General features: G+C 32.9%; 2 protein-coding genes across 3 annotated transcripts; one reads left to right on the top strand and one right to left on the bottom strand.

The window, feature by feature from the left end:
* Window positions 1-697: 697 nt before the first annotated feature.
* Window positions 698-10,227, top strand: LOC130613758 (cysteine desulfurase, mitochondrial-like). Of its 2 annotated transcripts, none has more exons than XM_057435097.1 (15): window positions 698-854; window positions 961-1,019; window positions 1,192-1,308; window positions 2,027-2,110; window positions 2,347-2,400; window positions 2,485-2,583; window positions 5,399-5,492; window positions 5,615-5,664; window positions 6,066-6,150; window positions 6,376-6,451; window positions 6,731-6,812; window positions 8,390-8,577; window positions 8,910-8,993; window positions 9,687-9,776; window positions 10,024-10,227. In XM_057435097.1, exons 1-15 carry the CDS (start codon window positions 755-757, stop codon window positions 10,085-10,087), a joined length of 1,326 nt encoding a protein of 441 aa, XP_057291080.1. In that variant the 5' UTR covers window positions 698-754; the 3' UTR covers window positions 10,088-10,227. The 2 variants fall into 2 exon arrangements, with proteins under 2 accessions (XP_057291080.1, XP_057291081.1); XM_057435098.1 differs by having other exon boundaries at window positions 716-854; window positions 964-1,019.
* Window positions 10,228-11,513: 1,286 nt separating this feature from the next.
* Window positions 11,514-12,701, bottom strand: LOC130614522 (rhodopsin-like). The gene has a single exon (XM_057435949.1). It carries the CDS (start codon window positions 12,580-12,582, stop codon window positions 11,515-11,517), a length of 1,068 nt encoding a protein of 355 aa, XP_057291932.1. The 5' UTR covers window positions 12,583-12,701; the 3' UTR covers window position 11,514.
* Between the last annotated feature and the right edge of the window lie 3,210 nt (window positions 12,702-15,911).

Here is a 15,911-nt window from a genome sequence, read left to right as displayed (position 1 = left end):
TTCTTTTTTTGTTCTGTTCTATACCGTTCCCTGGTTTCTGTGTTCATAGATATTTATTATGAAGGAAGATTCTGTTTTTAAACTTATTAAATGCATTCATTGGAGTTAATACCTAATACATCTTGTCTTCAATCAGATTCTGTATGTATAATCCTTGGTTTATTGCATAGTTTGTTTCTGAAATATCAACAAAGCGCAAAGAATAATAATATCTTAAGCCTGTGTGAACATACGATTTTTTTGCTTTTAAAGTTTAGCATGGTTTGATCGCTACATAATTTGTGAAATGTTTGCATGTTGTAATTTTTAAACAGAGTAACTAGTTGTGGGAAAATAGAATTTTTTAGCACCCTTTGGCTGCGTAAAATTTAGATTGTCAAAACCTAATAATCAGGTTGAATAATGAGTTCGGGTTAATAATAAGTCTCATAACATTTTCTTCCACACAAAATTAAGGTTCGTCATTATGTACAATTTGGTTTGATTGACGTACATCTAAAATTGTTAAAGTTTTTAAGCTTCAATCAGCCATGCAAAATGATCCGTTTATAAGGAAAACTTTTAAGAAATTGTTAAGCTGTATTAGCTGTAAGGATTACACAAAAACTGCGTAAAAAATGTCGTGAAACTCACAAATTAAGGTACCTGAAATTTTCTTTCCCAAACATCTTTTTCTTTTTTTTCCCACAATTAAAACCTCTTATTAATTTTTCTTGAAAATGTCTACATATCCTATAGTGAAAAATATTAAATCATGCAACGATCTCGATGTTTATGGCGTTTGGTGCTTAAGTCAAGACAACCGCAAAGAGAATTACATGTTGGACAAAAATGTGCTGCTGTTGCTGTGAAAGGTAATTTAACTTTCTTCTTGTTGCAACATATTTACATTTTAGAAATGATCAGAAGGCTAAAACTGTTTTTACGAAAAGAAAAATTTTCTACGTTAATTTCTTTTAGAAGTTAATCAATTTGAGATGAAACCGCTATATTTGGACGCACAAGCTACAACACCATTGGTATGTTGTGTTTTTTTTAATGTTTGCCATGGTAATATCAACCTGACACTAGAAAGATTTGAAACTTCATAAGTACAGCTCTTGTTTGGTAGTAGGCAACTCTAGTTGGAGGTACTTTATGATTACATTTTTTTACAATGTTTATATAATTCTTTCCAAATGATTCATTTAGGATCCCAGGGTATTAGATGCCATGCTACCTTATTCCATTTCACAGTATGGTAATCCACACTCCAGAACTCATTTTTATGGATGGGAAGCAGAGGAGGCTGTAGAAACGGCACGAGAGGTAACAATGTTTTTTGTGTTCTTTAAATCATCTACAGCATGAAATTTCATGTCCAAACTTTTATATCTATTTTTTAAGCAGTTCTTTATTACTTCATCCAAGCAGAGGGAATTTACCCATGAATATTAACACTCGGGACATGTGATTTATACTTGTTACATAATCTTCTGTTTTTATATTTTACGACCATTACAATTTACCTAAAAAGAAAGTTTTTACATAACAAAAAAATGTGATTCTTTTATCACCGCCCCTTTTGATTTATCACTCCTACCATATAAGCGCCCACCTAAAAAAGTCAGATTTTAAAATAATTAACCATTTATGGTATGCAATGTTTTAAGAAAGGAGAGATTTGAACGACAGTGCTTTTACCTGCTTTATGTCTCTGTCAATGTATTAAAAACACTAACTTTTACAGGCACAAACGTTTTTGGGTGTCTCAAATTTTTAAAATTGTGTGTCTTAAATGTCAAATTTTTTAATGACAACATAATTAAAACAAGTAGACAAACAACGATACTGTAACGACACACATTTTTTAGTGCAAACATCAAATTTGATTCTGATATGGGTGGTTTTAAATGTAAATTTTTCATCAATTTTTGTTTTCTTTCTCCACCCAAGAGAAGCATGCCTAAAAAATTCTTTGTATATGTTTACGCTTTCAAGTCTACCATGTGTTATGAGCATGATTATAATAATCTGGTGTATTTAGCATGTTGCAAAGTTGATTGGTGCTGACCCAAAAGAAATCATATTTACAAGTGGAGCTACTGAATCTAATAATATTGCTGTGAAAGTGAGTTCTGTTCTATTTAATTAAATTAATGTTTTGTGTTTTCTTGAATTCTATTCTATTTACGCCTTTAAAAAAACTTTACTCTGGCTTGTTTCACATAACGAAAGTTGTAAAAATGTAAAGAACTCCACATGAAATTTCCAATTGAAAAGTTGTTGGGATCAAACACCAAACCGTAGATGGTGTCTTTTTAGGTTTAGTTATTTCTATTTTAATTTTCTGTTTGTGTTTTGTAGGGTGTTGCAAAGTTCAATCGACGAAAGAAGAAACACATCATCACTACACAAACAGTGTGTATTTTATGTTACTTTAAAACATTTAGAATAACCCATTGCAACGGATTTAGAATTCACTTCTTTTGTATCACCACCTAGGAACACAAATGTGTATTGGACTCATGCCGATATTTGGAAGGTGATGGCTTTGAAGTAACATATCTACCTGTGAAATCAAATGGAGTGCTTGATTTAAAAGTAAGTTCTAGACCGACCCTCTTACTTTTTATTATATGATCTAAAATAATTGTAATGTTTAAATTTGACATCGATAACAACAAGGCTAGTTTTTCAGTGTCATCAAAATACGCAAATACAGGTGACCTTTATTTTGTGCGAACAGCATTTTTGCCAAGATATTTTGGTAAATTAATAAAAAAAAAGTCGTGTGAACGCGACTTTTTAGTCAATATACTGAACTATGCAACGTAAAACGGAACACCATTGTACACAACCTCGATTTTAACAAGTTTTCTCGGTAAGTCCAAAAAAATATCCATCTTTTATTAAATTATTTCATAACGTTGGTCAAACGAGTGCAACATTTAATGCAATATTTATGCGACAGTGACGCAGAAAATGTTACGATCCAATGAACATTGTGTTGAATCGATGTTGAAACAAAAATCATTTAATTTATGTTAAATAGATGGTAAAGTCAATAACACTAAGGTTTTGCCTTAAAAAATTGTGTAAATCGATTTTAAAAAAATAAAATAAAATCGTGAGAATTAATTTTGTCTAATTTCGCGAATACCGACTTTTTAGTAACTAGTCGATGGCCCGTGGAAAATTCCACGGGGTCACCCGTCCTCTATATATCGCATTTCGTGTTTCTGTAACAAAAAGACAATAGACGCACAAACAGAGAGACGGAATACGGCTATTATTAGAGAGATTTTTGCGAAATTGTGAAAATTAATTTTTTAAGTAGTATTATTAATGCCAAGTTATTTGCACATCAAAGAAAAATAGACCGACTGTGAATAAGACCTTATTCAAAGCCGGTGTGACCTCTGGACCACTCAAAGAAAAAAGTAACAACAAAAAGCACCAGTCATCTATTTTTTGAATTTCCGCGCCCGAAGGCGTAGGAAATTCTTTAAAACCGTCGTTTTTTTCTTTCGGAGCATTTTTTGAGAAAATCTCGACCCTGGGATTTCACGTTGGTCCGTCACAGATGTAACTTCGTACCCAAGCTCCTTAACTATTGGGAAGTCTAGCATTGACGCTTCAGGCTAAAATTAGTATTTGTTTTCGACAAAATTTGGCACAGTTAACAAAAAAAGTATGCTGAACATAATGGTGACATAATAATTTTGATTTTTGTCACCTAAATGTCATTTTAGGCCGAAATTGGTCCAAAAATTAGAACTACTTTATTTTCAACAAAATTTGGAACAGTTAACAAATAAAGTATGCTGAATATGATGGTGACATCAAAATTTTGATTTCTTCTTACTTAAATTTTATTTCAGGCCAAAATTGGTGCAAAAATTAAAACTACTTTATTTTTAACAAAATTTGGCACAGTAAACAAATAAAGTATGCTGAACATGATGGTGACATCAAAATTTTGATTTCTTCTTACTTAAATTTCATTTCAGGCCAAAATTGGTCCAAAAATTAAAACTACTTTATTTTTGACAAATTTTGGCACAATTAACAAAAAAAGTATGGTGAACATGATAGTGACATCAAAATTTAGGTTTTTTGCCACCTTAAATGTCATTTTAGGCCAAAATTGGTCCAAAAATTAAAACTACTTCATTTTCAACAAAAATTGGCAAAGTTAACAAAAAAAGTATGCTGAACATAATGGTGGCATCAAAATTTTGATTTTTGTCACCTAAATGCCATTTTAGGCCAAAATTGGTCTAAAAATTAAAACCACTTCATTTTCGGCTAAATCTGGCACGGTTAACAAATAAAGTATGCCGAAAATGATGATTGTACAAAAGTTTGATTTTTTGTCACCTAAATGTCATTTCAGGCCAAAATTTATCCAAAAAGTTAAACTGCTTTATTTTCGACAAAAATTGACACAGTTAATTAAAAAAGTATGCTGAAAAAATTTTGATTTTTTGTCAACTAATGCCGTTTAAGACCATAAACGTTTCAATCGCAAGACTTTCAACCATGAATGATAGGCTGTATTTTTTGTTAGCAATTTCTTTTAAAATGTGAGTTTATTATGACACGTTTCGTTTTGTTTGCGTTTGTTGTAAGATATAATCTCACTGATGGGCTTTATCTTCAGAGGTTCATGCACCAAATTCCTTCGAATGTTTAGCACAATAACACAACGAATTAGCAGGTTTTCATCAAATATTTTGGTAGCGCGCGGAAATTCTTAGAGCCCCCAGGGCTTCTTGTTTGCGTTTAATTTGGCAGCACGTAGTGTCGTTTTAATCCCCATTTTTTAAAAGGATTTTTTTTTAGTTTACACGAATGTTATTCAACGTTTTTTACATTTTTATTCGGAAAGACCAAATATTGCACATAGTCTTGCGGGGGTGGGGGGAGGTATGGTAAACAAATGCTACAACACATTAAACGATTCAACAAAATTAACATGTTCAGTAAATGAATATAAACAATATTATTATATTGTTGTATCTATAATTAAAAAAAAACATAAATGAAACCTATTTATTCTTGTTGACTAACTACTAAAATTTAATTGCATCCATAGAAAAAAAACATTGACCCGCCTAAAGATATCTTGAGTGTGCATAAACAAAAGTTTTCTCAGCAGGCCAGATAAATTAATATTGATTTAGCATAAATTTTTAAAATAAATAAATTCTCACAAAGAATCGACGCTTTCACTTGGTATTTTCTCGTCCAGGGAAACGCTTTCTCTCGTCCATGTCATACGAACAAACTAAAAACCTTATACTGCAGAAACATTTTCCCGGTTCCTAATGAAATGCATTTTTGAAAATATAGTATTTTCTTTGTAAAATAGGTCAAATTTTCTAAAACAACCATTTGTATTAATTTTTTTAAGACATTTCAAGATGCTATTCGACCAGACACATCTCTAGTGTCTGTTATGACAGTCAACAATGAGATTGGTGTGAGACAGCCAGTTGAAGAGATCGGTAAGAGAAATTCTCGTACATTTAGTTCAGCACTCTTGTGTAGATTATTTTTGCTTTGATCAGATTGGTATGCATTGTATAGCGCTATAGTCATATAAGATACTGACCTTTTTTATCTCTAGGCGCAGTTTGTAAAGAGAACAAAATATTTTTCCACACAGACGCTGCACAAGTATGTTTCTCTGTCGGTTTTACCCTCGTTAGAAAACAGATCTGAGTGCTAGATTTTTTAAAACCCATTATTATCGACATTTTCCGCAATTATCGGATAAACTTTCTGTGCTTAATTCAGATTTATTCAAAGTGTCTAATCATATAGTTGATCATATAGCATCAACTCGCGATGGAAATAAAAATGCTTAACTCTTTCATCCACTACATTTATTGCATCTTAATAAAAGCTGCAAATAGCTTCCGTTTAACTTGGCATTGCAGATTCACACCTCATACATTATCACAAAGTATACGATAAATCAAAACAGCATCCAGTTTGAACGATCAGATCTGGATCCTTATTAACCTATTTGTTTAATCACTTTTATCTGGTAGTTCTATTTGATGATTTCATTTCAGGCTGTAGGTAAGATACCAGTCGATGTAAATGCGATGAATATCGATTTGTTATCTATTAGTGGGCATAAAATTTATGGACCAAAAGGTAAACACATGTTTTTTCCCTTTTGTCGTGTTTATGCAACATTGAACATTGTCCTTATATTAAAAGCTACTTAAGGGCGACATTAGTTATCGCGAAGAATCAAGCCCTCAACATAGGGGAGTTAACGAAATGGCCAGGGCGCATTTCCCAAACTTTTTAACTAGTGTTTTTATCATATATGGTCTTGTGCAGATGCATTTATTTCTAGCTATAATGTTGTTATAGGAATTGGTGCTCTGTATGTGCGCAGAAGACCACGTGTTCGATTAGAACCCTTAATGAGCGGTGGTGGCCAAGAGAGGTAAGTGAGAAACACCTACATTTAATCAGGGAGTTCCATATAGAGCATTTTTAAAAAGCATAAACCAATTAAATCACAGGATCTCTTTATACTAGCCAAGTTTTTATACCATGAGAGATTTCGTTAAATGCAGGCATCCTGTTGTTCGATACGCCTGCAAACGACAATAATACTGCGATTAATAATAGACTGAAAAAGCCTAATAAAATACCCAACCAGTTTTCCTTTCTATGGTAGCAATGAGTCTTAAATCTTGGTCTATATTTTTTATTTGTGTAGAGGCTTACGTAGTGGAACACTACCAGCGCCACTTATTGTTGGATTTGGAAAAGCATGTGAAATCGCCTTGCAAGAGATGGAGGTTAGTAGGCTGTAAAAATGTGTTCATTGTATATCACTGTAGAGCCAATATCTTTTAGAAATTTAGTTGCGTCTTTTAAACCCTTTTTTTTTGGGGGGGGGAGGGGGGTTGTGCAATAAAACTTCACGAAATTCATTTATTCTTATGTGAAATTTTGATTCGCGGAAATGTTTTTTTCTCAGTTGGCAATGGGTTTTTAACAAAAATCCTGTATTTCACGTTAATTTGTGGCGTGAAAAGATGAAGTTAAGGTTTTTAAGAAGAAAATCGATCTTTATGATTCCCTAAAACCACAAAAATTAGTTTCGTGAATTTTACCATATACAGCGCCATTGTAAACTTCCTTTAATTTTTACGCCTAGTTATCGGAATAATCAATCTCACGAAAGTCCTTAAAGTATTGTAAGACAATAAACCTAAACGCCGAAAAAAATTTTAGTCAATATGCTTATTACCTCAGCACTAGCTAGGACCTAGCGTCGCACGACGGATGTATCCCTACAGGATAACTGCACTGTGCCCTTTTAGTTGGTCACTGTCATTTCTACAATAATATGATTTCTTAAATAGTAGTCAAGTGGGGACTATAAAAGACGTACAAAAATTCCTCAATTTAAGCCGTATTTATCAAAAAAGTCTTAATCATAACCATAAATTATTACTGGCATTATTTAAGGTTGAATATTCGATACCGCGATGTAAAAGTGCACCCAAGTTTTCTGAAGTAGATAAAATATTTTTCCTTAAACCTGAATATGTTTTACTTAGACCTAACTGTTTTATTTCAATCATGAGATTTTTATATGTTGTTTCTGTGTAGTATCTTTGTCAAAATTGGTATGCATTCAAAATTGGCTTAATCCCTGAAAAAGGTTTTTAATGTTTTTTAATTTTTGGCTGCTATTTTCTGTTCTGGCTAATATTTGTATGCGGCTAAAAAACGTGACAATATATTTATCCTAACATATTAGTATTTTTGTCAAAATTGGTATGCATTCAAAATTGGCTTAAATCCCTGAAAAAGTTTTTTAATAGTTTTTTAATTTTTGGCTGCTATTTTCTGTTCTGGCTAATATTTGTATGCGGCTAAAAAACGTGACAATATATTTATCCTAACATATTAGTATTTTTGTCAAAATTGGTATGCATTCAAAATTGACTTAAATCCCCGAAAAAGTTTTTTAATGTTTTTTAATTTTTGGCTGCTATTTTCTGTTCTGGCTAATATTTGTATGCGGCTAAAAAACGACAATATATTTATCCTAACATATTAAAACATCAACAAAAACAGGCTGACCAACGTCTACGCCACAGCTTTAATAACGGCCGTAGTCATGGTGGCTGAGATAGTTTTGTATTCCTTCATCAGCATGTTTAGAGCCGCGAAAGAAACTTCTGGATTTACTATTTATTAATATCGGCCTTCGTGGTTGGTCTAGAATGCGCTAGCGGTGAAAAAAACAAAACCGTTAAATCTTAGGTGTTGCGAGTACATTCCAAAATGATGCTGTGCGCAAGCATTTTAAACAGAATAAGGCTATTATTAAAAAGAAGTTATTGTGCGCTTTTGTTTTCAGTACGATCGGAAGCACGTAGAAAATCTTTCCGCAAGATTAATAAACGGCATTATGGCAAAGATTGATCACGTCGTACGCAATGGTGACGCCGACATGACGTATCCAGGTTGTGTCAATCTATCCTTTTCGTGCATTGAAGGAGAGAGTTTACTGATGGCTTTAAAAGATATTGCATTGTCTTCAGGAAGGTGATTATTTCGCTAATTGCTCGCCAATTGTTGTTAGTGTGTTAAAAGCGTCTTACTTAAACGATCAGATTATGCTGACACAGGATTTATAGTATAAATTTGGATATTATTTAAAATTAAGTTATCAAATAACTAATAAGATGTAAAAAACAATGGTATGTATTTTGCTCGAATCTTTTATTAACTTTTGCATGTATTACCTCTCAATATTACAAACTGCCATACTTTGAAACATGTCAAATTGCGTAAGCACAGACATTTGCTTAGATTAATCTCAATAGCTCCCTTGTGTGGAGTTGTTGTTTCTCACGAACATCGTTTTATTTTTATAGCGCTTGTACATCAGCTTCGTTGGAACCATCCTACGTGCTGCGAGCATTAGGAGCTGACGATGAAATGGCCCACTCCTCCATCAGGTAAAAATGCGATGAAACCTTTTTTTGTTTGTTCTTCAGTACATGTTTCTACGTCGTATTAAACTAGAACTACTTCGGGTATCGCTGACATACTGTCTGACAACAAACGGGGCCGCAGACAACCCTCTGCACTACGTGCTGTAATATGTTAGGGATGCATTTAGATAGTTATCACTGACTGGTAGCCTTCTGGTAGAGCGTTCGCTTCCAGTGCGGGAAGTCTTGGGTTCAAACCCCGACCGAGTCATGCCAGAGACTATAAAAGTGTGAATCTATCCTTTCTGCTTAGCGTTCACCATGAGAATAGGATTGATATCTTACACGATTGTCTAGTGAGCCATTGCTGTGCTTGCACGACTTTCGTAGCTCAAATGGGAGATTTAAATGCGCTAGGACCCCTTTGCAGGACCATCGTTGATAGCAGAACCAGTAAGAACTGAAGAGGCTATCCTGGGTAAATAATTTCAATAATAATAATAGCGCGTTTATATAGTTGAACCTTGATCATGTCAAATCTACGTGTCCATTCTCAACAGAAAATAGTGATGTTCAATTTTATTATGATTTACACCTATTTTACTCGCTGCCATGATTGGATGTTTGATTGGGGTGAAACATCCCTGTTAAAAATGGACACGGATGTGCCTTGATAAAAATTTACCTTATATTTCTACGTGTTTGCTCTTCTTCAAGGTTTGGTATTGGAAGATTCACAACACAAGAAGAAGTTGATTACACCGTGGAGAAGTGTATTCATAATGTGAACAGGTTGCGTGAGATGAGGTTAGCACCTATGATTTTAATATTGTCTTTGTTATTTTATAGACTTCTAACCATTCTTGAAATTACTGATATCAACTGTTTTCACAGTAAAAACTACGCCATGTACAAAATTCGTTTTTAGACCTCAGATCGTAGCATCTTTCTCTGTCTCCATTATTTTTACCTAACGTCTGTCCTCTCCATCAACAAGTCTTTTAAGCTATGCTACCAAGCAAAGGACTAAAATATTAATTGTGTTTATTTTTAGTCCGCTGTGGGAGATGATTCAAGAAGGAATCGATTTAAAGACAATAGAATGGGCACAACATTAAACGCCACTGGTGTGCTGAGCGCGAATGGATGGCGTATCTTACACTGTTTTTCATCAATGTCGTTAACGCTATCTTCATTGTACAAAATATCCTCGTGTATATAATAACATCGAAAACATTACCTATCTTTTTGTAGAAAATTGTTTTTTTCCTTACTTTTGTTTTTCCTTTGCTGACTTTTATTATTGTGTAGCAGAAATATCCAACTAAAGTGTTAACACCAACAAGATTTACAGTTAGTTTCTAACGCATTTTTTTTTCGTGATGTAGCAAAGATAAATTTTCGCAAATTAGTACTTCTTGCATGTTTTACGCAGATTGGTTTTTGCAAATTGTAAGCAATAAGAGATATCAACAAAATTGTAGATACAAACAAATGACTGTGTATACAGCAGTGATACAGCATGTACGACACCAGCCGCCGGAGGTTTTTTGAAAACGCGTTAATGTATACTGCGAAGGGAATATAAGATGGTTTAAGACTTTAACATATTATTTTATCTATCAAGAAGGTGCCAGATTAGAAATATTTCATGCAAATTTAAGCTGGACATATTTTATGGCGGAGCTTTTAGATGTCGATTTGCAAATAGTAATCCGCACGACATATTTCAAACTGGTAATTAGGAAAAATTGACCTCGCGAAAAGGGTTCCTTGATTCGCGAAAATTAATTAGCGAAAAACAAAGTGGTAGACGAATAATTGCTATTAACGATATCTTTTACTTCAAATCGGGACAAATTATTTGTTCGAAAGGTCTGGCAGTATAAGAATAAATCAAAAATGCAATTGCGGAGTGAATCCAGCACCACATAATCACATTTTCTATAAAAAAATCATTTGCATTATTACAACATCCATCAAACAAGATAATGACACTTTCCAGGGTTATAAATCGACTCACAATTCTTATGACAAAAATGATATGCGAATCAAAGAGATACTGAATAAGAAGAGGCAGTCGTAATGTAATGTAAAATAATTCTATAGATTTCTTATGACTTGTTTTTAGAAAAGTTGTTTCCGATGACAGTTTTATAGAATTTACATTACTTGTGGCCATCTTTGTGGTTACCATATTTGTTTATAATGTCCCCAGTCCTCCAGCTGCTTTTATTATGTATTTATATTTTTTACACATGCCAGTTAAAAATTTATTTTTTATTCGATTTTACTTGGAAATCCAATCTTCAATGTTTCCTATCTGCACAAATGTTTTATTCCAGTCAATAAACTGTATTTTTCGGTAGGTATGACCATAATATCCATGGTTGAATCCGTAGGCGTTTATGCTGCATTTCCGTCTTTAAATCAATTAAATCTTCGTAAACAATTGCCTAAAACATCGTTCATAAAAAATCACATCACATAAACATAAAAAACTTTTCTTTTTCTTGCTTTTTTGTTGTTATTGTTGATCGTACTGTTATGTTGCATCTAGTGTTTGTTTTGTGTTTTTGTAGGTGGTGGTGGTGGTCGTTTTATTGCTGCTATTGTGAGGTGGTTGTGGTTGTGGTTGTGGTGATGGCGGTAATGTGATGCTCTTGCTGCTATTGTATCTGCTTCCGATCTTTCTGTGTTTGCAAAAAGTTTTTTTGATAGCTTTTTTTATATCAGTTATTGTCAGATAAATTAGTAGAGGGTTCAATAATGATTTGAGTGAACTCAGTACCAAAGCCCATAATATCAGCGCGTACAAAAAAGGAGAAAATTTCATCTTTTCCACTAACCATAAAGCGCTCATCACCCAGAGTGGTGTAAAACAAACAGAAACAGTTAATATCATTGCAGCTGTGATCTTTGCTAATCGTATCTCCTTCATTTTCTGTGTATCTTCTTGGTTTAAATGTCGTTTTGTTGCTCGGTCACGGTTATTTAACTCCTTTACTGTAAGAAACACCTTCGTGTAAACAAACGAGCACCAACTGATTGTGAAGGGAATTGAAATGGAAGCACTTATAAGTATAATTAAAAAGTTTGGAGTCAGATGGCTTAATCCTATCAATACTGCAGTTATTATCCACTGGAATATAATAAATTTAACATATACTTTTAAATTTCCAGTTATGTTTTCGCTGTAGTAATAAGGTTTGTATATAGCTATGTATCGATCCACTGCAATCAGATCAGTATTGAGAAAACTTATCGTGCCACAGTAATAGCCCAATGTGTTCAAAGCAACAAATAAGAAGCAAGAATGAGTTTGATGAAGCGCCATTATTAAACATGGCAGCCAAAAAACGAGGTGCGTCAACCCAAGTAGAGTATCTGAGATTGTACTGTTTAGTAACAATACATTTGAAGGTGTACGAAGTTTTCTTTGGCGTATAATAACGATTGAAACAAGTGTGTTTAACACACAACTGGAGAAATTGATGATGAATTGAAGAATGATGTTGATGTAGATGTTTACTGCATATCCACCATTTATGGAAAACACGAACTTGATGTTAAGGCAAACTATTTCATCTGTGGAAATTGTTTTATTGAACATGGCTTTCTCTGTAACTAGATACTCTAAAAAAGAAGCCGTATAAAAAAGGTTTGTAATAGACGCCTTACATGTGTCTATGTAGTGACGGAAGTAAATACTGAGATAAAACCAATTGTAAACTGTTATCTCTTAGTCACACTCCCTGAAAAACCCTTTAGACGTATTTGCATATCCGTTTTCGTTCCGCGAAATATGCATGCGAAAATGCAGAATAGCATGAAAGTTATGAACTTATTTTTAGATGCTAGTTGTTTACATGCAAGTTGAAAGAAAGCATTAGCAAAATGTTTATTTACAAAATGTTTTACTTAATGGCAGTTTTAAAAAAGAGTAGTTCACACAGTTATAAAGAGGGTATTTTATGCACAGACAAAAAAGTTAGAATATGTAAATTGTAAGTGCATATTTTTATTGACTATGATGTTAACTTAACAACCCTAATTAATGTTATTTTTACATATTTTGCTTAAAAAAGGTACACTCAGTAACTGGAGATAAAGGATATATGCCCGCAGGATCACCAACTTTGATAAACAACTTGGACAATTTCACGTAAACAATTTCACGTTTGTTTATTATAAGCTAACCAGCCAGTCAGCTACCCATATCATCATGTTAAAAGCTACCTAGTGTATCTAGTTCATTTAAAACGATCCAGTGCAGATACATACTATTTTCTCATATTATTACCAAATTTTATGATTACATTATAGACAAACTAAGTTTGCAAATAATGCTGGTAAACAAACGATATAATGCACTACTTCGCTGCAATCTTAAAATTTGTTCATAACTAATCTCGTTTACATGTTATTCGGTATTTTAATATGTATATTTCGCGAAACGAAAATGGGACTTCAGAACTGATTTTCGCGATTGGAAGCCCTCATTAAGAAAATGCAAAACTAATGTTGGTAATATTTTTTTGATATTTACGTTTGCCTACTTATTAGTTATTTTGATGAATTGCTTTAAAACGTGCGAAATCAATTTAGCAAAGACCAAAATCTTTCTTCCCCCGAAAGTTTCTCTTTCACACCTAGGAGTATTTTTTCTCTTCAAACTTTTATTTAAAATCTACCAAGCCTTTGCGAGTCTTAAGCATTACTTAATTTACAGTACACAACACAGAATGAAAGACTTTACAATAAATTCTAATATAAAACAAAACGATATACCTGGATGAAATAAAAGACTTTGTTATGCAACAAAGTCACCTGGTGTATCTCTCTTTTATAACCTACTTTATTATCTAATAATATATCTTGATATCTGCTTTTTAATGGTCTATTACAAGTAACAATGCTATCTATTATGCATTAAACAATGAATGGAAAAATTTTACCGTTTAGTTAAAATATAATAACAAAGGTAAAAACTAATATATGAAGTAAAAAAGTAATATATAAAAATAATAGGTATATTAAGGATAAAAACTAAACAGAATATTTGGAGTAAAACATTTCTATGAATATACCACAATTTATTTTCAAAAATATGTTTTTCGTGATTTTTAAGTTAAATTCCATCTATTTTTCCAGTACTTGTGGCTACTCTAATAAATGTTGGTATCTGAACAAAGGGTTTTATCAGAAAGTGCTAAAAAAACCATGTAAATTCTTAATAACACACTCATAATGACTGAAAATTATAATCTGCCATGCGATATCCAATGATAACGTGGAGATAGATTGATCATTGATCGATTGATCGCAAAAATTGATCAGCGTGAAATTTTCCATTGCATTGTTTAGACGAATAATTGCCAATAAAGAAATTCCTCTGCTCCATGTCAGGACAAAATTACATTGTGAATTAAAAAGGTGTGGCAGTATATAAAAAACATAAAATCCAATTACCATTGTTACTTTTGTGTATTCTGTTGTTATTATTGATGTTACTGTTGTGTCGTCGGTAGTGGTCGTTCTGCCTGTGGTTGTGTTTTCGTTGTTGTCGGTGGTGGTGCTGGTGGTGGTTGTAGTGGGGTTGGTGATGCTTTTGCTCCGACCGTATCTCTGTTTCTGCAAAGAAAACTTTTGATAGCTTTTTCCATATTAGTTAATCTAAAGCAAAGTAGTACAGGGTTTAAAAATGATCTAAGTGAACTCAATATAAGATCAGCACTTACATAAATAAAATTCATCTTTTCCACTAACCACAAAACGCTCATCACACAGAGCGGTGTACAACAAACACATAAATTTAATATCATTGCAGCTATGATCTTTGCTAAGCCTCCCTTTTATTTCCTGTGTGTCCATTGACGTCACATCATGTCATTCTCATAACATGATGTGGCTCGGTCATGGTTATTTAAACCCTTTGCTGCGAGAAGCACCAAAGGGGTTTAATAACCATATTAAATCTTTAAATGCGCACGAAATTAATATTACGCGTTTGCGACCAAAATGCTTTTTAGCTAAAGATGTGACACTACAGTCTTCATATGTATCTCTTTTCTGTGTATTCATTTGTGTCAGATGACGTGATGTGGCCCTTCGCTGTGAGAAGCAGCTTTATGTAAACAAACAAGCACCGGCTGATTGTAAAGGGAATTAAAATGGCAGAACATAGTAGTAAGATTGAAAATTCACCTGCCAATCTGGTTAGTCTCATCTTGCTGTGTTTCACATCACTGCAACATTTCTATTTGAAGTAAAATGACTTATCTTAGAGATCTTGATAGAAGACACCTTATTCATCGGAATTATAAACCTTTTTTAACTTGCACCTTGACAAAATGGTTGGTAGCTTGCTGTCATTTTTGGGCTTACATTATCCTCTTCTCTCGAACAGCTTTAAAATTAACATTTTTCTTTTATTTATCCAACCAATCATTAGAAGTCGGGTGCATCGATATTTTTGACGAGGACAGAGCCTTTTCTTTAATAACGCTACCGTTGACAGGTAAAATACTGTTGGAGCGTGCACTATTAGTTCAGAAAAAAACGGTTTAATTGACCCTAGGAGAATATAAATAGAGAATTTACGCACAATGTTTTTTTAGCTTTCCTGTTAGTTCAGTTTTGTTGACAAAAAAGATTTTTTCATAAAGATGTTGTTTTTTTCTCGATTTGAGTATCTTCTAAATCAAACAACTCTATTTTAACTTTTTTTGTATTGTAAAATACATAAAATAATTCTACTAGAATACGACTTTTTTAATTTATTTTTAGGTCAAACCAATTGCTATGGTGCAAACTTTAATTTAACCATAAAGTTTGATAAAAATAATATTCAACTTTTATAGCTTTTTAGATCTAAGCTTGATTACAAAAAGACTGCATACTTTAAAAGAGAATTTTTTTTTAAATTTGCTTCCAAAAGTG

This window comes from Hydractinia symbiolongicarpus, chromosome 11, assembly GCF_029227915.1.
Source record: "Hydractinia symbiolongicarpus strain clone_291-10 chromosome 11, HSymV2.1, whole genome shotgun sequence".
In the NCBI taxonomy this organism is placed as follows: Eukaryota; Metazoa; Cnidaria; class Hydrozoa; order Anthoathecata; family Hydractiniidae; genus Hydractinia; species Hydractinia symbiolongicarpus.
This window is presented reverse-complemented; position numbering and strand designations above follow the sequence as displayed.

Coding starts and splice junctions, on each gene's coding strand:
- LOC130613758 (XM_057435097.1), top strand. CDS start 755: ATGCAACGATCTCGATGTTTATGGCGTTTGGTGCTTAAGTCAAGACAA. Junction 6,813..8,389: donor TCGCCTTGCAAGAGATGGAG/GTTAGTAGGCTG, acceptor TTTTGTTTTCAG/TACGATCGGAAGCACGTAGA. Junction 9,777..10,023: donor AACAGGTTGCGTGAGATGAG/GTTAGCACCTAT, acceptor GTTTATTTTTAG/TCCGCTGTGGGAGATGATTC.
- LOC130614522 (XM_057435949.1), bottom strand. CDS start 12,582: ATGTTCAATAAAACAATTTCCACAGATGAAATAGTTTGCCTTAACATC.